Here is a 25,106-nt window from a genome sequence, read left to right as displayed (position 1 = left end):
GAGAGAAGTTATTTGGCAGGGAGAAGTCCAAGAGCAATGAAAAAATGGAGAAAGTTGGCCTGTCATGCAAAGGCCACCTGGGAGGAGGAGGAAGAGGAGTAGTGTAACAACTGAGGGGTCCTTGGTGCCCTCTGGGCTTGGTTGCTTTCTTGCAGCCATTTCATGACCCAACTAGGTAACACCATCAATGCTAGAAGGGAGGAGGAAGAGGAGGACTGTGGGGTCCTTGTGCTCTCTGAGCTTGGTGGGTTTTCTTGCAGACATTTCATGACCCAACTAGGTAGCAATATCAGTGCTAGAAGGGGGGAGGAGGAGGAGGAGGAGGAGGAGGAGGAATGTGTGGACCTTGGTGCCCTCTGAGCTGGGTGGTTTTCTTGCAGCCATTTCATGACCTAGCTAGGTAACGTCATCAGTACTAGAAGGGAGGAGGAGGAGGAGGAGGAGGAGGAGGAGGAGGAGGAGAACTGTGGGGTCCTTGGTACTCTCTGGGCTTGGTTGCTTTCTTGCAGCCATTTCATGACCTAGCTAGGTAACATCATCAGTGCTAAAAGGGAGGAGGAGGAGGAGGAGGAAGAGGAGGAGGAGGAGGAGGAGGAGGAGGAGGAGGACTGTAGGGTCCTTAATGCTTTCTGAGCTTGGTTGTGTTCTTGCAGACATTTCATTGCCCAACTAGGTAACATCATCAGTGCTAGAAGGGAGGAGGAGGAGCAAATGACGACAGCAAGAACTGGGTCTTTGGTGGCTGAGGAATTCTGGGAGTTGAAGTCCACACATCTTCAAACTGCCAAGGCCTCAGCACCGAGCAGCTGGGGAGCTTTCTAATGTACCCCATACATCCAAAAGTCACTGTGATAGTACAGTTTGGCCTTAAGCAGAAAGGAGTGATCAGCCAGTCTGGTTAGCCACAGAGGGCTGTGCATCAAATGAAACACGTAACACCCGTGGGGCAGGGGTCTTGAAATTTGGCCCTCGTATGACTTGTGGACTTCAACTCCCAGAATTCCTCAGCCAGTCACGCTGGCTGAGGAATTCTGGGAGTTGAAGTCCACAAGTCATAAGAGGGCCAAGTTTCAAGACCCCTGCTCTGGGGCCACAACCATCTCTTTCCCCCATTCCACACGCTGGGTTTCGCGAAAGCCCAGGTCTATGAATGTGTGAATGTCAAGATGAAACTTTGGCAACTACTTGCCTTCAGATTAAGGGGGCATGGGGTGTGGGGAAAGTGTTACTTTCAAGTGGGTAGATGGAGAAACGAAACTTCTTCAATTCAGCAGCAGACCGTGGGAGCCTGAAGCCTTGTCAAGGACACCAGAACAGGTGTGGATTTGAAGCAGACGGTTCCCATAACAAAGTGGACTTGTTCATATGGATTACGTAAGAGGTTGGGGTTAGGCTGGGAAAGCAATTGTTTTAAGTCTACGAATTGGTGTGGGAACCTCAGAGTTAGTTTTGCTTCAACGTTACCATCCGATTTTCGGAAACGGAACCAACCTGGAGTTTTATTTGGAATCACGAGCTGGACGTTGACAGTGATGAGTAATCAGGGCAGATAAAGGGAGCTTTTTATAGCTCAGAGAATCACATCCCACTGCTTTGAAAATATAGCAAGGGAAGCCTTATGGGCTGCGGAGTCTTGCCCGCGTACTCCAATACCATCCAAAAACCTGGTTGACTGCTGTACTTACTCCCAAATATTCGGTGGTCAGGAGTTTTTCTCCCGAGAGTTCGCCTGCTGGGGCTTTAACACTTCATCTTTGTCCAGATCGGCCTCCATGCCGTTGTGGTCCTCCTGTTATGAAACAAGCACCAGAGAGGGTCTTATTTACTTCTTTATTAGACTTGTTCCTGACTTTATTGCTTTATATATAACTCAAGGCAGCAAACATAACCGATACTCCTTCCTCCTCCTCTTCTTCCTCCTCTTTTCCCTACAAAAACAATCCTGTCAGATAGGTTGGGTCGAGCCAATGACTGGCCAAGGATATCCAACTGGCTTTCATGCCCAAGGCAGGACTAGAACTCACCATCTTCTGGTGACTGGGCCAGTCTCCCAGCTGACTTTCATGCCTAAGACAGGACTAGAACTCACTGTCTCCTGGTGACTGGGCCAAAGTCTCCCAACTGGCTTTCATGCCTAAAACGGGATTAGAACTCACCATCTCCTGGTGATTGGCCCAAAGTCACCCAGCTGACTGTCATGCCTAAGCGGAACTAGAACTCCCAGTCTCCTGGTGATTGGCACAAAGTCTCCCAGCTGACTTTGATGCCTAAGCGGAACTAGAACTCCCAGTCTCCTAGTGATTGGCCCAAAGTCACATGATTGTTTTTTATACAACCCTAACCCTAACCCTAACCACATTCACCTTCTCCCGATTTCTAGGTCAGCTTCTTACTAACTACCTCGAAACTGGCTCTCGCCATAAACTTGGTCGTCCATCTCCAAAGAGCTGAAGGTAGCTTAAGCATACACGGATTTCCTCCTCATATTTCATGGTCCCTCGCAGTCATTGTGCGGTGTGTCAATTAAGACAAGGTGAAGAGTTTTTAGTTTGATTTAGCCTGGATGACTTCGAACTGAATCAGACGAAATGCCAACAGGAAACAACCCACCTGCTTTAGTGTGTGTGTCTGTGTGTGTGTGTACACACAAACATAAAAACATCCTTATACCATTTCCAGCTGAGGGTTATTATAACGCATTATCTAAAGAAAAGAAAGGACTTGCATCTGCCATTCAAATTTAAGTCGAGCGTTGTGCAGAGAACAGAAACCAGCCAAGCAAATTCTCAGTCAAGCCAGCGGGCTGGGGGACTATGGCCCTTTTGTGACTGGTGGACTTCAACTCCCAGAATTCCTCAGCCAGCCATGCTGGCTGAGGAATTCTGGGAGTTGAAGTCCACCAGTCATAAAAGGAACACGGTTCCCCACCTCTGTTCCCAAATACAACAGTTAAATGATATCAATTACTGGAGCTTTTATGCTCTTTGCCAAGAACACAGGCAGTTCATTTTGGGACCGTTTGAAGTTACAACGCTGCTGAAAAATGTGACTTGCGACAGTTTTTCACATCTATGTCCATTCCGGCACCCCCACGGTCACATGATCAGAACTCTTATGCTTGGCAACCGACTCATATCAGCGACAATTGCAGCATCACGTGATCCCCTTTGGCGACCTTCTGACACGCCAAGTTCGTGGGGAAGCCAGATTCACTTAGCAGCCGAGTTGCTAATTTCAGAACTGCAGTGGTTCACTTAAGGAATGTGGCGAGGAAAGTCGGAAAATGGGGCAAAATACTCTTATCAAGGGTCCAATGTAGTGGAAGTGGAAAGTTTGGGTTCAGCTGTGGTCGCACGTCAAGGACTATCTGTGTATTTGTTTCTCCACAATTTTATAAGGTATTGTTTAAAAAAGTTTGATTGGGAGCTGCTCAGATTTAGCTGAAAGATGGGCAAGCTACGTATATAAATACAAGAAAGAAAGAAAGAAAGAAAGAAAGAAAGAAAGAAAGAAAGAAAGAAAGAAAGAAAGAAAGAAAGAAAGAAAGAAAAAAGAAGGAAGGAAGGAAGGAAGGAAGGAAGGAAGGAAGGAAGGAAGGAAGGAAGGAAGAAGTGTGGGAGGGAGAGAGGGAAGGAGAAAGGAAGGAAGGAAGGTAAGGAAAGTGCGGGAGGGAGGGAGGGTGAGAAAGAAAGAAAGAAAGAAAGAAAGAAAGAAAGAAAGAAAGAAAGAAAGAAAGAAAGGAAGGAAGGAAGGAATGAAGAAAGAAAGAAAGAAAGAAAGAAAGAAAGAAAGAAAGAAAAAAAGAAAAGAAAGGAAGGAAGGAAGGAAGGAAGGAAGGAAGGAAGGAAGGAAGGAAGGAAGGAAGAAGTGTGGGAGGGAGAGAGGGAAGGAGAAAGGAAGGAAGGAAGGAAGGTAAGGAAAGTGCGGGAGGGAGGGAGGGTGAGAAGAAGAAAGAAAGAAAGAAAGAAAGAAAGAAAGAAAGAAAGAAAGAAAGAAAGAGGAAGGAAGGAGTGAGTGAATGCAGGAGGGATGGAGAGAGAGGGAGAAAGAAAGAAAGAAAGAAAGAAAGAAAGAAAGAAAGAAAGGAGGAAGGAAGGAAGGAAGGAAGGAAGGAAGGAAGGAAGGAAGGAAGAAGTGTGGGAGGGAGAGAGGGAAGGAGAAAGGAAGGAAGGAAGGTAAGGAAAGTGCGGGAGGGAGGGAGGGTGAGAAAGAAAGAAAGAAAGAAAGAAAGAAAGAAAGAAAGAAAGAAAGAAAGGAAGGAAGGAAGGAAGGAAGGAAGAAAAAAAGAAAAAGGAAGGAAGGAAGGAAGGAAGGAAGAAGTGTGGGAGGGAGAGAGGGAAGGAGAAAGGAAGGAAGGAAGGAAGGTAAGGAAAGTGCGGGAGGGAGGGAGGGTGAGAAAGAAAGAAAGAAAGAAAGAAAGAAAGAAAGAAAGAAAGAAAGAAAGAGAGTGAGTGAATGCAGGAGGGATGGAGAGAGAGGGAGAAAGAAAGAAAGAAAGAAAGAAAGAAAGAAAGAAAGAAAGAAAGAAAGAAAGAAAGAAAGAAAGAAAGAGGAAGGAGAGAGACAGACAGAGAAAGGAAGATCTAACTTGATCCAAGACACACGTCAAGGCAGCATCAGCTGAAAAACTGCAGATGGTTTGGGGGCTTCCAACCCTCTGGAAAAACAAAAGGGTCCTGGGCAGCCCCTTTCTCTCCCTTGCTTGCCAGGGAGGGATTCGGTGGGGAGGGAGCCAGGCCACCGGCATAAACTCACCTGTCCTTTGAAGGCCCTGGGCACGGGGAGGGGAGGGGAGGGCGGGGGAGAGACTTATGGTTTCACAGGATGCTACTGCTTCCTTTTCCTCCAGCGGCTCCAAAGCCCAAGAAGGCCGCTTGCCTGCCCTTCCGACTGCACAATCACACCTTGCAACCTCCAAGGTTCACACATTCCAATCGTGTTTCTCAACTCCACCGGAGCGTCAATAAATTATCAGGTTTGAAAAAAGAAAACACGCATACACACCCAGGCATGGGCAAGGGATTATCCAGGCCTGGCCTGATGGGTGATGGGTTTGGATTTTAATATTGTTTTAATGTATTTTAACTTATTGTTGTTGTTAGTTTCTGGGCACCCTGTTTAATCTCTTTTAATATTTGTATTCTTGTACTTTTATATGTTTGCCCTGTTCACCGCCCTGAGTCCTTCGGGAGAAGGGCGGTATACAAATAAAATTATTATTATTATTATTATTATTATTATTATTATTATTATTATTATTATTATTATTATTATTATATCATTATTATTATCATTATCATTATTATTATTATTATTATTTTTAAAGAACAGTCTGGCCTACAGATCATTTGCGCAATGCAAAGATTAGCTCTGGGATGGCTGGGCCTTCTGACAACAGGATAACAAAGCGAGAAATGACTTTGGAGGTCATCTAGTCCATCCCCCAGCTCAAGCAGGTGGTTTCCAGGTGGCTTCTCTCTTTGGTCGGTTTCCATCCGTTGCTTCTTGCCCTGCCTTCAGGCGCTCTGGAGAAGAGCTTGACTCCCTCTTCTTGGGGCAGCCCCTGAGATACTGGAAGGCTGCTCTCCTGTCCCCTCTCGTCCTTCTCGTCATTAAATGAGACATACCCAATTCCAGCAACCGTTCCTTACACGTTTTTAGCCTCCAGTCCCCTAACCATCTTTGTTGCTCTTCCCTGCCCTCTTTCTAGAGTCTCAACATCTTTTTTTACATCGTGGTGACCAAAACTGGATGCAGTAATTCCAAGTGTGGCCTTACCAAGGCCTTGTAAGGTCTCCTGCTTGAGCTGAGGGGTCGGACTAGATGACCTCCAAAGTCCTTTCCGGCTTTGTTATCCTGTTGTCAGAAGGCCGAGCCGTCCCGGCCAAGAGCAGCTGCCTCAGATTCTTCCTGATGGGAAGCAGGGAAGAAGCGCAACTGCCCTTCAAATCCTGAACCGACAGGTAGGGGGGCCTTGGGGCTGTGGGCTTGCCGTGGATAAGCATCTGTCTTTCTGCAGGAAATACAGCAGAGCTCTCCTGCCCTTGTGGGTGTCGAACCCGGAAGGCACAACTTTGCACAACTTGGCGAGTCGAGAGAGGAAGAGTGTGGAGATCCTGGATCATTGCGCTGGTCTTGGGACATAGAAGGCAGAATCCGAGGGCTGGGAGGGACCTTGGAGGTCATCTAGTCCAGGGCTTTTCAACCTTTTCACCCACTGTACCACTTTTAGGATATGGCGACATCCCGAGTACCACCAGTCGCCTAGCGTGGTGTCAAAAACTTGATGACCGAAAAAAAGGAAAAAAAAGGGATGAAGTACAGGTAGTCCTCGACTTACAACAGTTCGCTGGGTGACTGTTCGAAGTTACAACGGCGCTGAAAAAAGTGCCCCCCCCCAAGCCACAGCCGAGCAAGACACCTGCCTGCCCACCCGGCAGCGCTCTTCATCCTGTCCGAGGTTTTCACTGTCGTGAGCATTTCTGTTCAGGATCGGCAGCGGGGGTGAGGGGTGGGGGGTGTTTGGTTTTTATTCCCCCCGTCTGCTGGGTGGTTGCAGCAGGTTTTGGTCCCTTCACATGACCCTGGGACACTGTGACCGTCGTAAATATGAATCAGTTGCCAAGCATCTGAATGCAAATCACAAGACCCTGGAGATGCTGCCCCATTCCAGCTGATCGGCGCTTCTTTTGGGCTCAGAAGCATCGGGATCAGCGCTGAGCTCCAGCTAGATCCTGGCGCTGATCCTGGCGCTTCCGCTGAGCCCCGACAGCCCTGCAGCTCCAGCCGTCTCTCACTGAGGCTTGTGCGGTGCTGCCACCGGTTCAGCTCATTCCCCTCCCCCGCTACCACTTTCCTAGGATGGCCACGTACCACCTGCCAGGTGCCAATGTACCACAGGCGGTACCCGTACCACTGGTTGAAAAGCCCTGGTCTGGTCCAACTCTCTGCTCAAGGTAGGAGATCTTGTACGACAGTCTGGTCAAAGGCTTGTCCGGGCTAATTTTGACAACGTGACGGAGCACTCGCAAGCTGCTCTATGGATCAATTCTTCAAACCATCAGGAAATTTCTTCTTAATTCAAGGTTGGATCCCTCTTTGCTAAGTTTCCAGCTGTTGTTTCTTGTCCTGCCTTCGGGCGCCTTGGAGAAGAGGTAGACACCCCCCCATTCTCTGGGATAGCCCCTCAAGTACTGGAAGACTGCTATTGTGTCCCCCCTCCACTACTCTTTCTCTTCAACTCCCAGAATTCCCCTGTTCGGTACCAGCCTGCTACCGGCCCTGGAGAAAAGGCAGGGACAACCCCTTTTACAAGAAGGCAAGAGGCTTGAACTAAGCCTATCAAATTTATGGATACAAAAGCAAACAAGACACGAACCATGAAACAGGAGCTATTCAAGCGGTTGCCTTCAGCAAACCAGCCCTCCCACGCATTCCCCTTTTATACAGTTCAGGGCGTGGCTTCTCTCTGCCTCCTTCCGAGGTGCCCCATTGCCTTCTCTGTTTACTCCTGATTGACTGCCTCCTGCGTCGGGCGTCCTTGAACAGGGCCAGCTGTGGGTCATCTTCATCCACGCTGTCAGGCTCACACAGCTGGGTCTGCGTCGTAACCAGGTGGGAGGGGCCTGGCTGAGGGCTCTCATCAGCAAGCTCTTCAACACCCCCCTCCTCCTCTGAGTCGTCCGACCCAACTGCCGAACCCACAGGCTGACCCTGAATCACAACATCCCCAGCTAGCCAACTCCCAATTCCAGTCCCCCCTGGAAGTCTTAAAATTTGCCGAGTTTGGAGACCCACCACCCCGGGGCTACCCAAAGCTGGCTCCCTCAATCGTTCATCCTATCTTTTAGCCCCCCAGGCTCTCTTATCGACTTCCTTGCTCTTCTCTGCACCCTTTCTAAGAGTCTCTGCATGCTTTTTTGTAGCGCGGGGACCAACGCTGGAACGCAATCTTCCAAGTGTGGCCTCCCTAATGCGGTGTGAAGCAGCCTCGCTTCCTTTTACAATCCTGGGGCTCCACGAAGAGAGAGAGCTTTAAATGTAATAAATCGGCACACCGCGAAATGCACCCGGAAAACAATGGGTGACCGAATAGGCACACCGTGCCACACCCCTCAGTTGCTTCACTTATTCTTTGGATGTGTTGGCACAAACGGGTTTTCCAGGAATTTGATCCGGTTGAGTTAAAAAAAAAAGAAAAAAGAAAAAAGGGCGCCCACACATTGCTGTTATGTTTTTAACTATCTGAAAAGACTAATGACCTTTCGGCTGATCAGGTTCTCCTCTGTGTGCGTTTGTGTGGGGGGGGGCCGGGGGGGGCCTCCGCCAGCCCAAGGCACCCCACGATCCATTTAACGGCCACACAGCAGGGAAAGCTAGCCAGCTGCAGCAGCCGCCAGAAAAAAGCGAATGCGATCTTCTGACAAGCAAAATCGACGGGGAATCCAGATTCGCTTATCCAACCGGGTTACTGACTTAACCAATGCAATGATTTGCTTAACAACGGTGGCAAGGAAAGTCATAAAAATGGGGTGGGTGAGAAATCACTTAACGAAAGTCTCGCTTAGCAACAGAAATTCGGGGCTCCATTGGGTTCGTAAGCCAGGAACTACCTATACCAGGCGTAGGCCACCTTGGCCCTTTTTATGACTCGTGGACTTCAACTCCCAGAATTCCTGAGCCAGCCATGCTGAGGGGAAAGAGAGGTTTCCAAGCTGAGCCATGCTGGCTGAGGAATTCTGGGAGTTGAAGTCCACGAGTCATGAGGGGGCCATAGTTCCCCCATTCTGGCGGAGGAATTCTGGGAGTTGAAGTCCACAAGTCATGAAGAGGCCATATTCTCCCATACTGGCTGAGGAATTCTGGGAGTTGAAGTCCACGAGTCATAAAAGAGCCAAGGTTGCCTACTCCTGACCTATACGGTACTTAGTCCTGGAAAAAAATCAAAGAGCAACTAAGATATCAAAGGCTTGGAGGCGGAAACATACGAAGAATGATTGCTGGAATTGGAGATGTCTAGCTAGTTTAATGAAGAGAAGGGTGAGGGGTGGCATGTTAGCCGTGTTCCAATATCTCAGGGGCTGCCCCAAAGAAGAGGGAGTCAAGCTATTCTCCAAAGCACCAGAGGGAAGGACAAGAAACAACAGATGGAAACTGACCAAAGAGAGAAGCAACCTGGAATTAAGGAGAAACTTCCTGACAGTGAGGACAATCAACCAGTGGAACAGCTTGCCACCAGAAATCGTGGGCGCTCCATCACCGGAGGTTTTTAAGAAGAGACTAACTAGACAGTCACTTGTCTGAAATGATATGTTCTCCTGCTTGAGCAGGGGGCTGGACTAGAAGACCTCCAGGGTCCCTTCCAGCTCTATTCTATTCTATTCTAGTCTGGGCCTGCAGATCTGCAGAGATCCGTAGCCCTTTCGTAGCTTAAGGAGCGATGTGTTTTTCCACGCGACGGGCGTAGAAAAATCCTGTCTCACCCCATTCTTTTTTTTCCCCTTTTTTTTTGCAAGTCACCTTGAGCACCAATTCGAAATTAATACTGCAGATGTAGAACAGGGACTGAGCAAATAACGCAAGCCCTTTTGTTACTCAAAAGCCTCAAAACGCAAACTTGCTTTGCAGGTCCGCTTGGCTAATTAAAACGGCCAGCTTCTCGACGAAAGGAGCGGAAAAGTTGGTTTAAGGCAAACAATTGAAAAAAGTCAATATTTTGTCCGACAATGACTCAAACCTCTCCTTCTTTAGACGATTAATTAACCGACCAGGCACTACATTATACTATTCAAACGTTCTTTTGAAGGATCTCTTATTGCCCTTAATCTCTTTTCTCCGGTGACATCCGCAAGTTTGACAGCTTCCGATTTTACACTGGGACTTCATCTCATAAAAGCATAGTGATGTCATTCCATTTAATAAGGGAGTCGTGTCCGGGTGGACTATTGGGTGTGATTAATTCAAACAAATGAGAAAAGAATCTGAACGGAAGCAGCGACATGACAAAAAGGTGGCCGAGATGAGCTATGTTGTTAAGTTAAAAAAAATGATAGAAATCGATTGTTTTAACCTCAAAATTCCCTTAGCGTAAGAACTACAGATCATCCTTATCTTACAACAACTGAGTCCCTAAATACACCACGCACCAGTTGCCAAGCAGCCGGATTTTGATCCACATGACCACGGGGATGCTGCCACGGTTGTAAGTGTGAAGCACGGTCCTAAGTCACTTTTTTCAGAGCCGTTGTAACTGTGGATGGTCACTAAGCGAACAAGTGTAAGGTTGTTGTTTTTTTTAAAATTAGTCTGATTCATTTATAACAGGGGTCTTCCAACTTGGTAACTTTAAGACTTGTGGATTTCAACTCCCAGAATTCCTCAGCCAGCCAGGTCTGGCTGAGGAATTCTGGGAGTTGGAGCCCACAAGTCTTAAAGTTGCCATGTTGGAAGGTTCCTGATTTATAAATACAAAAGCAAATAGTAGGGGACAACTGCAGGAAAAGGGAGAACAAAAAAGCATTGACGTCCGACTCTCTCTGTTGCAGTAAAATCGGACCTTAAAAATCAAATCACAACTTTTTACATTTCTGTAGTAGCATGCGCTAGCCATTTCTGCATCGGCAGATCAGTCTCGTCGGTAAAAACCCAACATCGTCATATCACTTTTCTTCCCCCCGCCTCACGGACAAAGTCCAGAAGCGGTTTCCAAGTGGAAGGAAAAGGACTTCTGTTTTTTTCTTTGATCAGCGCAGTCAATTTGGCCATCTCTGCTAATGCCATCAGCTTTTGTAACCGTGGTGGGAATCGAGGCATCCTTCCCCTTTTGTGAATAATAATAATAATAATAATAATAATAATAATAATAATAATAATAATAATAATAATAATAATAATAATAATAATAATGATGATGATGATGATGATGATGATGTAGTAGTTGGAAGGGACCTTGGAGGTCATCTAGTCCAACCCCCTGCTCAGGCAGAAAACCCTATATCACTTCAGACAAGTGGCTGTCCAGTCTCTTCTTAAAAACTTCCAGTGATGGAGCATTCACAGCTTCTGGAGGCAAGGAGTTCCACTGATTAATTGTTCTAACTCTCGGGACATTCCTCCTTAGTTCTAGGTTGCTTCTCTCCTTGATTAGTTTCCATCTGTTGCTACTTGTCCTGCCTTCGGGCACTTTGGAGAATAGCTTGACTCTCTCTTCTTTGGGGCAGCCCCTGAGACACTGGAAGGCTGCTATCATGTCCCCCCTCGTCCTTCTCTTCATTAAACTAGACATACCCAATTCCAGCAGCCGTTCCTTATATGTTTTAGCCTCCAATCCCCTGATCATCTTGGTTGCTCTTCTCTGCACTTTTTCTAGAGTCTCAATGTCTTTTTTACCTCCTGGTGACCAAAACTGGATGCCGTATTCCAAGTGTGGCCTTACCAAGGCCTTGTAAAGCTGTATTAATACTTCATGTGATCTTGATTCTAACCCTCTGTTAATGCAGCCCAGCACTGCGTTGCTTTTTTTGGCAGCGGCACCACACAGCTGGCTCATAGAGCAATCTTGCTGCCGTCACCATTTACAAGATTAGGGTTCCATTTTTTCCCCCAGTTCTCTTTCCTTTAGACCAGGGGTTCCCAACCCCCAGTCCGTGGACCGGTCCTGGACTGCGGCATGCCAGCAACCGGTCTGCACAAACAAGCAAAGCCCCATCCAGGGGATGCAGGCAGCACACAAAGCCACACACTCTCCGGTCCACGGAAAAGCTTTTCTCCACGGAACCGGTCCCTGGTACCCAAAAGGTTGGGGACCTCTGCTTTAGACCCAGGTTTCTGGTTTAGACTTCCAGTTTGGCGTTTGACAAGATGGATGAAAGAAGCTGGGGCTCCGGCTTCTTAGCCCAATTTCTTTCGGTCCGGTGACCCCAAGGGGTCGGAAAGTTGCCCTGGAGGGGCAATGAAGAAGGAGGGATGCTTCGGGACTCTGGACCAGATGGCGGTTGGTCCAGACGAGCTGAAGAAACCTTCCCAAAGGATGGAAGAAAAACTGCCTGGTAATACAGCCCAAGTCACCACCAGCCAGAAGGAAAGTGAGGAGCCGTGATGCTCCACTAAACAGCTGATTGTCAACAGCGTGCTGAAACTGGGTGAGCCCGTTCTTTTACTCCTTTTCCTTATGGATTTAGAAATGTTGAACCCGTTTGGGAAGAAGCTATGAAGTAAAGACCCCAGAAGGACGAGGGGAAAAGAGAGTTGAAAGCGGCGAGCAACTACAGGAGGGGAAAGGATTTTAAAGAAGGTAAAAGAATTCTTAAAAATCGAACTTAGATTGATTCAAAGAAAGACTGCTTACGGGACGTGGAAAATTTTTTCTTTAGATTTACTTTCTAGTGTAAATAACTTACAAAGAACTTTAAAAGAAAACTTCGTAATAATCTTTTAAAACCGGATATTGACAAAACAATGTATGAGGACATCTAGTGGTGAAAGGAGATGCTACAGTAATACCAAATAATAAAAGAATTTGAAAAGTGTTTGACCTTGAAACAACACCTGGTATAAGCAAAGTGCCTTTATGTGAGTTTGTAAGAGAAAAGACTTTCTACAATTTCTACAATATCTGTTGACTCTGGATATAACCAAGAAAGGAATTATTTGGAGACAGCGGGAGTTTCACATCTGTGATTTGACTGGAGGATTGGATCTGGCCTAAAGTAGTTGGATCGATTCTTTTGGTTGGTTTTTAGCCTAAGATAGTTGGCTTTTTTCCCTTTTTTTTCTTCTTGCTTTTTAAACCTTGTTTTCCCTCCTTGAGAATGGCTTTTTTACCAAAGAGACAAAAATAATTTAAGAGTGATAATGGATGGAATATTATGAACTACATCCAGGAAAATATCTGGCACTAATATTTCTAGATGCCCAAAAGGCATTTGATAATGTTTCCTGGCAATTTATGATTCAACAATTAAAAATAATGGATTTTGGACAGAACATTATAAATATGATTAAAACAATGTGCAGAGATGGACAGACTGACTATGAGGCTGAAAGAAAAAGAAGAAACAGAATATTACCAAACCTGGGACTTTGATAAAAGTCGATGACTAGAGGAAAGAATAAAGGACTAGGAACTAAATATGTATTAGCGAATGTAAACTCAGTCAGCACGTTTGTTGAATAAATATCACGACTCAGTTTTGAAGATCATATTGGAGTCGTGGCTAGGGTGGCATTTGCCCAGATTCGCCTGGTACACCAGTTGCGCCCCTTTCTGGACCGAGATGCCCTACGTACAGTCACCCACGCACTCGTTACCTCCCGTATAGACTACTGCAACGCTCTCTACATGGGGCTGCCCTTGAAGACCACCCGGAGGCTTCAACTGGTGCAGAGTGCAGCTGCACGGGTAGTGATGGGAGCACCCCGATACTCCCATATTACACCCCTCCTGCGTGAGCTGCATTGGCTACCGGTTCCCCCCGGGTGAGATTTAAGGTGCTGGTACTTACCTTTAAAGCCCTACATGGCTTAGGCCCGGGATACTTGCAGGACCATCTGCTGCCGGGAACGAACTCCCATCGCCCAGTGCGCTCACACAGAGAAGGCCTCCTCAGGGTACCGGCGGCTAGACAATGCCGGCTGGCGACCCCCAGGGGAAGGGCCTTCTCTATGGGAGTGCCAGCCCTGTGGAACCAGCTCCCCCCTGAGCTTCGGATGGCCCAAGATCTCCGGTCCTTTCGCCGCGGCCTCAAAACACTCCTTTTCCACCTGGCTGACCTGGACTGACAGGGATTTTAATTATGTTTACAATTTTAACTCTAATCTTTAATTTATTTCAATTTTTAATTTTAATTTACTGTACAGAGACCTTTAATTTTTGTTGTTGTTAGCCGCCCTGAGTCCCTCGGGAGATAGGGCGGGATATAAGTCCCATTAATAAATAAAATAAATAAATAAATAAATAAATAAATATCACCGAATGTATGGGGGGGGGAGAAACCCAATAAAAACTTTTTTAAAAAAAAAGTTTCTGGTTTAATCTTTGTGTTTACTTCAAGAGGACTATCTGCATCAGAAACAGCAGGCTGGACTGGGTTACAAACAAGTCCTCAATTTGCCCTTAGAAAGAATTACCCACAATGCACTGCTGTTTTAAACGCTGCCATTAAAATTCTCGCCTCCTGGGTGTGCGATGGCAATGGCCCTCCGTCTCTCAAATAAAAGAGAAAGCTGGCTAGGAAACCTCAGTTAAGCTCATTGAGCCTTGGTGGAGCAGTGGGCTAATGCCTCCTTAAGTAACACCAGCTGCCTGCCATTAGTGCAGGTTCGAGTCCCACCAGGCTCGAGGTTGACTCAGCCTTCCATCCTTCTGAGGGAGGTAAAATGAGGACCCAGATTGTTGGGGGCAATTAAGCTGACTTTGTAATAATGCCGCTTGGGTGTGTGTGTGAAAGCCCTAATAAGCAGGCATATACATAGAATGAAGGCTATTGCTAAGCTTGTAAGCCGCCCTGAGTCTTCGAAGAAGGGCGGGATATAAATGGAATTAAAATAAAATAAATAAAAATACATTCATTTCCTTCCAATCCTTCAGCTGCAGAAATTTTCTCTCCTTACGGACAGCCCTCGACTTACAACTGTTCATTTAGCAGTGGCTCAAAAACTTACGACGGACTTACGACCTGTACTCACACAATTATAACACTACCCTCCCGGTCGTGTACAGGTAGCCCTCGAGGTACGACCACAATTGAGCCCAGTTTTGGGGTTGGTTTGTGTTTTTTGGGGGGCTGCTAAGTGAAACATTTGTTGAGCTATTTGCCCCATTTTACGACCTTGCGTGACACGGTTGTTAAGTGAAGCGCTGCAGTTGTCAAGTAAGGAACGCGGCTGTTCGGCGAATCTGGCTCCCACCCCCCCACCCCCAATTAATTCTGCTTGTCAGAAGGTTGCAAAAGGGGATACCCTGACCTTAGGACACAGCAACATTCATCAATACGAGTCAGTTGCCAAGGGTCCGAATTTGCATCCCGTGACCGTTGGGGATGCTGCAATGTTGTAAGTGTGAAAAACTGTCATAAGTCACTTTTTTCAGTGCCAATGTAACTTTGAACGGTCGCTAAATGAACTGTTGTAAGGAGAGAGAGAGAGAGAGGGAGGGAGGGAGGGAGAATATTTGCAACTTTTCCAAGAACAGTTGCGGGAATTGGGTAGTAGGTCTTTAATGAAGAGAAGGACAAGGGGGTGACAGCATAGCAGCCTTCCAGTACCTCAGGGGCTGCCCCAAAGAAGAGGGAGTCAAGCTATTCCCCAAAGCTCCCGAAGGCAGGACAAGAAGCGACGGAGGGAAGCTAGTCGAGGAGAGAAGCAACCTAGAAATAAGGAGAAACTTCCTGACAGTTAGAACAACTAACCAGTGGAACTCCTTGCCTCCAGAAGTTGTGGGTGTTTTTAAGAAGAGACTGGACAAGTATTTGTCTGAAACGGTATAGGGCAGACATGTCAAACACAAGGCCCGGGGGCCAGATCCGGCCCGCGAAGTGGTTTCATGTGGCCCATGAAGCCGTCCTGGAAACAGTGAGGGAACGGCCCCCACTGCCTCGGCCCTGGCCCAGAGACCCTCAGATCTGTCCCACTCCTGCCCAGGCCCCCATAGGCACCCTTGATGCGAACGATGTAGAGCTAGCCACGCCCACCTAGTACGCCATACGCACTCTAGCCACGCCCACCCAGTAGGCCACGCCCACCCAGGCCACACCCACCCGGCCCCCTGAGAGCAACTGCAATGCTGATGCGGCCCTCAATGAAATTGAGTTTGACACCCCTGGATAGGTCCTCCTGCTTGAGCAGGAAAGACCTCCAAAGTCGTCTCCTCCTCCTCCTCCTCCTCTTCTTCTTCTTTCTTCTTGTTTTTTTCCTTCTCCTTCATATTATTATTATTATTATTATTATTATTATTATTATTATTATTATTATTATTATTGATCATGGCACAGTCAGCCAGATGTTCAGACTGGATTTGGCATTTTTGTCTACCTATCGAGTCCTGACCAAGGACCTGGGATAGGCAGATGTGGATGTTGGATGGTATCACAGATTATTATTTCTAAAACTTTTATTCATAAAACATGAAACTCAAGTCAACTGAACACTCAAATTGACTGGCACTAATGGGTTGACACGGGTTGCTGCCAGCGCAGTTTTTTGTAGCTTTGCTGGAGCTATTGCAGGAAGCTGCAATTTCTTGATGTATTTTGCAAAGTTTTTGGACATAGTTCCCGGTGTCCCAATGACAATGGGTATCGTTGTTTTTTTATTACTATTACTATTATTATTCTTACTATGATGATGATGATGATGTGGAGAAAACTGGTGTAGCTTTGATCAACACCCTGCGCCTGCCATAATCTAGATTTTGAACCATCCACACGGTCGGTGACATTATCTAGGCAATTTAGGATGAGTGGGCACATCTGGCCCTTTGGTGGTCCCTGTCCGGCCTGTATGGATTGCTTTTATTTGGAAGGCAACCAGTATACATATATATTTTTTTTAATTTATCTGCCTGTGTGCCTGCCTACGTAGCCTCACAGCCCCTTGGTTCAGCTCTCCCGAACAATCCGTTTCTCACGTGGCCACCTGGGAAAATTAGATTTTCAAGGGTTTTGCATCCATACTTACTTCAGCGTTGTCCTCCTTCTCCTCATCGTCCGATTCTGCGCTGTCTTCCTGGGGCTCTTCTATAAGGGAACATATAAAAGCACATAAATCAGACAAAAAAATCATTTTTTTAATCTTCCCTCTGTTTTTTTTTTTATAAAAGGCTCAAGATGATGAACATACCTAATCGTCTTTCCTCCTCCCATTTTCCCCACAACAACCCTATAAGGTGGGCTGGGTTCAGCCAGAGAGATTGATCCATAGTCACCCAGCTGGCTTTCATGTTTAAGGCGGGACTAGAACTCCCAGTCTCCTGGTGATTGGCCCAAAGTCATTCAGCCGGTTTTCCTGCCTAAGGAGGGACTAGAACTCACCGTCTCCTGGTGATTGGCTCAAAGTCACCCCGCTGGCTTTCATGTCTAAGGCGGGACTAGAACTCCCAGTCTCCTGGTGATTGGCCCAAAGTCATTCAGCCAGTTTTCCTGCCTAAGGAGGGACTAGAACTCACCGTCTCCTGGTGATTGGCTCAAAGTCACCCCGCTGGCTTTCATGTCTAAGGCGGGACTAGAACTCCCAGTCTCCTGGTGATTGGCCCAAAGTCATTCAGCCAGTTTTCCTGCCTAAGGAGGGACTAGAACTCACCGTCTCCTGGTGATTGGCTCAAAGTCACCCCGCTGGCTTTCATGTCTAAGGCGGGACTAGAACTCCCAGTCTCCTGATGATTGGCCCAAAGTCATTCAGCCGGTTTTCCTACCTAAGGAGGGACTAGAACTCACCGTCTCCTGGTGATTGGCCCAAAGTCACCCAGCCGGTTTTCCTGCCTAAGGCAGGACTAGAACTCACATCCAAACTACACTGTGTTGTTTCTCTGGGTCACATATGTGTGCGTATGTGGGTATATGCATATATTTATTTTATTTTATTTTATTTTGGTCCTGTTTGTGCGGTGTATATCGGAGGGGGTGACCCTACGAGAACTGTAAGCGACGAAATCTCATTTCAATGTCTGCCAATCAGTGTACATTTAAAGTGAGAATAAAGTGATTCTAAGTCCTCTAAGTTGCCAAGTGTCCAAATTTTGATCACCTGACTGTCAAGGGATGCTGGAAGAGTGGTAAGGGTAAAATAAAAATTGGTCCTAAGTGTTCTCCCCCCCCCAGTGGGCATTGTAACTTCGAATGGACACTAAACGGATGGCTTGTGGACGAGCGGGAGAGAGATTTAGGAAAAGAGCTGCTGATTTGCAAAGGCTAACGTAGGAAGTGAAAAATTAGGTTTAATTTATTTCTTGGTGAGCGGGACTAGCACCTCCTGTTCGGTTGAACGGGGTTTGTGGAGAACCCATGATACAAACTACGTAACCTGCTTTGAGGAAGCTTCATTTTTAACGCTGAGCTGGCCTCACAGCCTTCCTCTCTCACCTGCTTGTAGCTGCTTGATAATGAACTCAATCTGTTGGATCATATCGGCGTTTCCTTCCTCGATGTAGCACCGGAGAATGTCTTCCATTTCCTGCACGGGTTGCAAAACAAACCTGTGTTAGTTGATCTCAGGGGTGACCCGGCCCGGGGTCACTGGGCCGCCGACGCAAATAAGCCTGTTTGCCGGGGGTGCTGGCAGATGGGCACGCCCAGCAGAAGAGCTTCTGTCTGCAGAACAAACAGAAGGTGAAGTCTAAGGGGCTGCCCCAAAGAACAGGCAGTCAAGCTCTTCTCCAAAGCGCCCAAAGGCAGGACAAGAAGCAACGGATGGAAACCAATCAAGGAGAGAAGCAACCTGGAACTAAGGAGGAACTTCCTGACAGTGAGAACAATTAACCAGTGGAACTCCTTGCCTCCAGAAGTGGTGAATGCTCCAACACTGGAAGTTTTTAAGAAGCGACTGGACAGTCATTTGTCTGGAATGGTACAGGGTTTCCTGCCTGAGCAGGGGGTTGGACTAGATGACCTCCAAGGTACCTTCCAAACATCTACTTTAATGAAGAGAAGGGCGAGGGGGAACATGATAGCAGTCTTCCAGTATCTCAGGGGCTACCCCAAAGAAGAGGGAGCCAAGCTATTCTCCAAAGCGCCTGAAGGCAGGACAAGAAGCAAAGGATGGACACTCATCAAGGAGAGAAGCAACCTGGAACTAAGGAGAAACTTCCTGATAGTTAGAACAATTAATCAGTGGAACAACCTGCCACCGGAACTTGTGAATGCTCCAACACTGGAGGTTTTTAAGGAGGAGACCGGACAACCATTTGTCTGAAATGGTATAGGGTTTTCTGCCTGAGCAGGGGGTTGGACTAGAAGACCTCCAAGGTCCCTTTGTTATTCTCTTAGTCTGAACCAAAGCCAGCTTCCTTGGATGGAGCTACTGGGATCATGTCCGCAGCTCCACCACCTGTTTTTCAAGTCTGGTGTCTGCGTTGCACTTTCCCAGGCGTAAAACAACAGCAGTGAATGAAGGTGCGGGACTCTCGGAATTTCCCAGCCGGGCTGTGCTGATTTCAACCCTGAGCTACGAATATCCTCTTCTGAGTGAACATTTGGATTTTGCAAAGCTCTTTGCAAAGAATTAAAGACAGCGGAGGAACCTGACGGCGTGGTGATTATCACAGTGATCCTCCTAAAGTGATCCCAACCATCCTCCCCGGCGCTGGGAATTTTGTTCCGGCTTGCCCGTTTCGCTCTGCATTACCGATACAATTCCCTTTCGAATTAAGGGCAAAATCGGAGCTTCTCTCTCGCAGGCTGTTTGCGTTCTAAACGAAATGACAACCCTTTCAAAGCCGATCAATGGAAAAAAACACACATGGGACTTGAACTGCCCGTTAAAAAAAACCCTGTGTCTTCAGAGATAGCCTCTGAGAACAGGCGAGGGAAGATAAGTATCTGAGGAAAGTGCGGAGGAGCGCATTGGAACAGATTCCGGCTTTTGTCTGCCATTTAGCGGTGGGAAACTTATCTTTCCAAGATAGCCAGCAGCATTTCTGCAAGCTGGAAAATTTATCGCCTGCCCCATTCATCACGAGGCACGACCACAATAGCAAACCAAAGCCACCATCTCTTTCCGTGCAATTCTGTTACGGCCGCTTAGTCCCAAGTAAAACCAAAGGCCCATCAGCCCCAGAAGGAGGGAGGGGGGAAAAAGCAGGAGTCATCTGCTACACACAGTCTAAGCCACTATGTAGGACAGACAGGCGGAAGACGAGCAGAGCGCATCCATGAACAACTAGCAGACAGAAGAGATGGTGAAAACTCCTTAATCTCACAACACCTGGACACACTCAAGTGGGAAAATGTGAGCATCTTAGACCAAGTCCCAAAAAACAACAGATAATTCCTGGAAGTCTGGCGTTAGGACACATCAGCCATCAAGAGGCACATAGAGATAAACAACATCTACACACCATTGACAAGACACAATGCAAAATCTAAAAAGGAAACAACAAAAAAAGAGGTTGAGACTTTGGAAAAAGTTCAGAGAAGAGCAACTAAGACGATTCAAGGCCTGGAGACTAAAACATAGGAAGAATGGCTGTGGGATTTGGGTTTGGCCAGTCCAAAGAAAAGAAGAAATGGGGGGGGGGTGACATGATAGCAGTGTTTCAGTATTTGAGGGGCTGCCACAAAGAGGGAGGGGTCACATTATTCTCCAAAGTAACAGAGGGAAGGACGAGAAACAATGGTTGGAAACTGACCAAAGAGAGAAGCAAACTGGAATCGGGGAGAAAGTTCCTGACAGTGAGGGCAATTAACCAGTGGAACAGCTTGCCACAAGAAATCGTGGGTGCTCCATCACTGGAGATTTTTAAGAAGAGACTACTAGACATTCACCTGTCTGAGATGGTATAGGGTCTTCTGCTCGAGCAGGGGGCTCGACTAGAAGACCTCCAAGATCCCTCCCTATCCTATCCTATCCTATCCTATCCTATCCTATCCTATCCTATCCTATCCTATCCTATTCTTTTTCTATATTCTATTCTACTCTATTTTATTTCTATATTCCATTCAATTCTGTTCCATTCCATTCCATTCTATATTGCAATATTTATTCCATTCCATTCCATATTTTATTCTATTCTATTCTATATTCTATTCTATTCTATTCTATTCTATTCTATTCTATTTTCTATTCTATTCTATTCTATTCTATTCTATTCTATTCTATTCTGTTCTGTTCTGTTCTATTCTATTCTATTCTATATTCTATTCTATTCTATTCTATTCTATTCTATTTTCTATTCTATTCTATTCTATTCTATTCTATTCTGTTCTGTTCTATTCTGTTCTATTCTGTTCTATTCTATTCTATTCCTTTCCATTCCGTTCCGTTCCATTCCATTCCATATTTTCTATTCTATTCTATTCTATTCTATTTTCTATTCTATTCTATTCTATTCTATTCTATTCTATTCTATTCTATTCTATTCTATTCTGTTCTGTTCTGTTCTATTCTGTTCTATTCTATTCTATTCCTTTCCATTCCGTTCCGTTCCATTCCATTCCATATTTTCTATTCTATTCTATTCTATTCTATTCTATTCTATTCTGTTCTGTTCTGTTCTGTTCTGTTCTGTTCTGTTCTGTTCTATTCTATTCTATTCCCTCTTCACCAGGAATCCACATCAGAGATTAACACCAAGATTGACACTACGTAGACCAACAAGCAAGAAGTATAAATGGGATTAAAAAAAAAGAAGTAAACAAACCCCAATCAAGGAAAATATCAACCCAGACAAACAAGCTAACAGTAAACAATAGCCTAATCAAGGAACTACCAAGATCACTCCCACTAACACTGAGAAGGCAAGCCAGTTGTATATAAAATGAGAATAAACCTCACTCCCTTCTAGCACTGATGATGTTCCCCAGTTTGGTAATGAAACATCTGTAAGAAAACAACCCAGCTTAGGGAGCACCAAGGATCCCACAGTGCTTATTTAGCATTGAGAACGGTTGACGAAGATGAAGCTGATGCCATTGAGGCCACCCTGTGAACCTGTACCAGTGTGGAGTTCACACAGTGCATTAGGCTAGCCGCTAGGTCAAAACTGAGCTGTAAGCCAGACTTTGTTTCTGCATGTTGTGTGAACCCGGCCATTATTAGCCATCATGTGATGTTTTTATTTGGACATGTGAAAGTAGCAATCGCGGTGTATTAACCTGACTTCAGAGGGTTGTACAATCCCAGGCAGGGTCTGTCTGGCATAGGAGGAAAAAATTTCAGACCTGTGGCAGGGGATAATGGGAGTTCATGACTTGAGGAAGACCAGTTTCTAGATGGCTGGGGATAAGTGGGGAGGTGACGTACACTTTGAAAGAGCTTCTACATAGCTGGTTTCTGTGCTTGGCTGTTGTTAATCTAGCCCAGGGGTGGGCCGCCTTGGCTATTTTATGACTCGTGGACTTCAACTCCCAGAATTCCTGAGCCAGCCACGCTGAGGGGAAACGGAGAGGTTTCCAAACTGAGCCATGTTGGCTCAGGAATTCTGGGAGTTGAAGTCCACAAATCATGAAGGGGCCATAGTTCCCCCACGCTGGCTGAGGAATTCTGGGAGTTGAAGTCCGGAAATCATGAAGGGACCAAAGTTCCCCCATGCTGGCTGAGGAATGCTGGCTGAGGAATTCTGGGAGTTGAAGTCCGCAAGTCATGAAGGGACCATAGTTCCCCCACGCTGGCTGAGGAATTTTGGGAGTTGAAGTTTGCAAGTCATAAAAGAGCCAAGGTTGCCTACTCCTGCTCTGGGGAAAAGGCAGTGTGGCATAAGGAAAGCATATTGTATATCCCCCACATCGGAATCCCCCCTCCCCACAAGATGGTAGGCCCCAAAGAATGGTTATAGATGCATGTATAGGTTAGGACAGGGGTAGGCCACCTTGGCTCGTTTATGACTTGTGGACTTCAACTCCCAGAATTCCTGAGCCAGCCGTGCTGAGGGAAAAGGGAGAGGTTTCCAAGCTGAGCCATGCTGGCTCAGGAATTCTGGGAGTCGAAGTCCACAAGTCATGAAGGGGCCATAGTTCCCCCATGCTGGCTGGGGAATTCTGGGAGTTGAAGTCCACACATCTTAAAGGGGCCACAGTTGTGAATCACTGCCTTAATTGGATAGTTCAGGGGTGAGGAACCTTGGCTTTTATGACTGGTGGACTTCAACTCCCAGAATTCCTGAGCCAGCCGTGCTGAGGGAAAAGGGAGAGGTTTCCAAGCTGAGCCATGCTGGCTCAGGAATTCTGGGAGTTGAAGTCCGCCAGTCATAAAAGAGCCAAGGTTGCCTTCCCCTGGGACTCTGGCCCATTGAATGTCCCAAAACGTTTGGGCCTCTTACCATTGCTTGAGCTTCCTCTCTTATGGACGGAACTGCAAGGATGCTATAAAGGGCTCCGTTCACATAGGGATGAATCTGCAACAAAGGAGATTAAAATGAACCACCATTCAAAGGGGATCTGGGGGACATAAGAGAGGAGGAGGAGGAGGAGGAGGAGGAAAGGAAAATTGAAAATGAAAATAAAAATGTAAGAGAAAGAAGATTCAGTTTATTTTAGAACATGGGATACCTTTTATCAACGGCTAGAAAAAACGAGGTAGAGCGAAAGGAATTTAACATGTATTATTAGTAAGGTAAACGTTGGAACTCAGGCAATATGTTGCTGATAAAATATTAAGCATTGGTGATTATAAAAAAAAAATAATAAAAAAAAATGGAAAGGAAAGGAGGAAGAAAGGAAGGAGGAAAGAAGAGGAGGAGGAGAAGGAAGAGGAGGAGGAAGCAAAAAGATGAGGAGGAGAGAAGATTATCTTTACAGAGTCCAGATGATGTTATGAGTTTTAAGAATTTCATTTGGCCCTCAGAATATTATTCGCCAGAATCAAGACATCCCAAATCATCCCAAATGAGACACGCGGTGGTTTGGTTTTCTGAAAACTGGTCCTCTTCACCCGCCCTCGAAAATGATCACCGTGGCAAGTACCTCGTGGTTCTCGTGGCCAAGGAGGTCCGAGAGAACTTTGAGAATCTCGTTTGCAATTTTCACGCACGTCTTCTTTCCTGCGGAGGAAAAAAAAAAAGGCACAAGCAGACGTGGGTGTCCACTCAAAACACCCGTCCGTCCACAGGACCTCAGGGTCAGCCGAGCGGCCATTACATCCCGCTTATGGGCAGAACAAACTAGCAACAGAGGGCATTGCGCAACAGGGGTGCGCCAAACCTGCCTGGACCGCTGCCTCCTGCCCCAGCTGTAGCTGCCAAATACAGGTAGTCCTCGACTTACGACGATTCGTTTGGTGACCGTTCGAAGTTACAATTTAAAAAAAAAGGGAGACGGCCGTTTTTCACACAACGGTTGACAGGCGATCCACATCCGGACCCTCGGCAACTGCCACGTAGCGTGTCTCCCCAAAAGTAAGACCTACCCCGAAAATAAGCCCTTAGCTTGATTTTTGAGGGTGGGCCCAATATAAGGCCTACCCCACAAATAAACCCCAGTTTTGGGGCGAGGCGCAGGCCTAAAAAAAATCAAGCTAGGCCGGGGGTGGGGATTGGAGCTTCTCATTTCAGCCAGGCCTACCACGGAAGAAGCAGCTTCGTTCTGCAGCTGAGAATGGAGCTCCGGCCTGCATTTTTGCACTCATGAGACCTTTCCGGAAGGCCTTTGGCTACAAAATGGAGGCCGGATCTCCATTCTCAGCCGCAGAACTACACGATTCTGTAATAGCTTTGCTCCCTATGCCACTCGTCTGGTAAGCTCGCAAGATTCCCTTTTCTCGCCATGCACATGTACACAAAACCCGGACTATAATAATAATAACAATAATAGTAAAGTTGGACGGGACCTTGGAGGTCATCTAGTCCAACCCCCTGCTCAGGCAGGAAACCCTATAGCATTTCAGACAAAATGGCTGTCCAGTCTCTTTATTAAAAACTTCCAGTTTGCAGCTTCTGGAGGCAAGTTGTTCCACTGGTGAATTGTTCTGTCAGGAAGTTTCTCCTTGGTTCCAGGTTGCTTCTCTCCTGGATGAGTTTCCATCCGTTGCTTCTTGTTCTGCCTTCAGGTGCTTTAGAGAATAGCTTGACTGCCTCTTCTTTGGGGCAGCCCCTGAGATATTGGAACACTGCTATCCTGTCACTCCTCATCCTTCTCTTCGTTAAACTAGACATAACCAATTCCAGCAGCCGTTCCTTGTGTTTGAGTCTCCAGTCCCCTGATCCTCTTTGTTGCTCTTCTCTGCACTCTTTCTAGTCTCAACATCTTTTTTACATCATGGTGACCAAAACTGGATGCCATATACCAGGTGTGGCCTTACCAAGGCCTTGTAAAGTGGTATTAACACTTCACGGGATCTTGATTCTCTCCCTCTGTTGATGCAGTCTAGCACAGTGTTGGCTTTTGTGGCAGCTGCAACAAGACTGTTGTTTCTCTGACTCATATAATATATATGGATATATGCATAAGTCTGTATTTATGTAT

At 46.5% G+C, this 25,106-nt stretch overlaps 1 protein-coding gene across 1 annotated transcript in view; it reads right to left on the bottom strand.

Annotated features, from left to right (window-relative positions):
- Positions 1–25,106, bottom strand: part of ARMC9 (armadillo repeat containing 9) — a 134,563-nt gene that overhangs the window by 35,598 nt on the left and 73,859 nt on the right. Inside the window, 6 exon segments of the mRNA XM_083364078.1 lie at positions 1,686–1,732; positions 1,735–1,789; positions 16,675–16,733; positions 18,075–18,165; positions 22,967–23,041; positions 23,610–23,686. Of these exon segments, the coding sequence (XP_083220204.1) occupies positions 1,686–1,732; positions 1,735–1,789; positions 16,675–16,733; positions 18,075–18,165; positions 22,967–23,041; positions 23,610–23,686 (404 nt within the window).

This window comes from Vipera ursinii (assembly GCF_947247035.1).
Source record: "Vipera ursinii genome assembly, chromosome: 5".
NCBI lineage: Eukaryota > Metazoa > Chordata > Lepidosauria > Squamata > Viperidae > Vipera > Vipera ursinii.
Note: the sequence above shows the minus strand (reverse complement) of the source record. Positions and strands in the feature narration are given on the sequence as shown.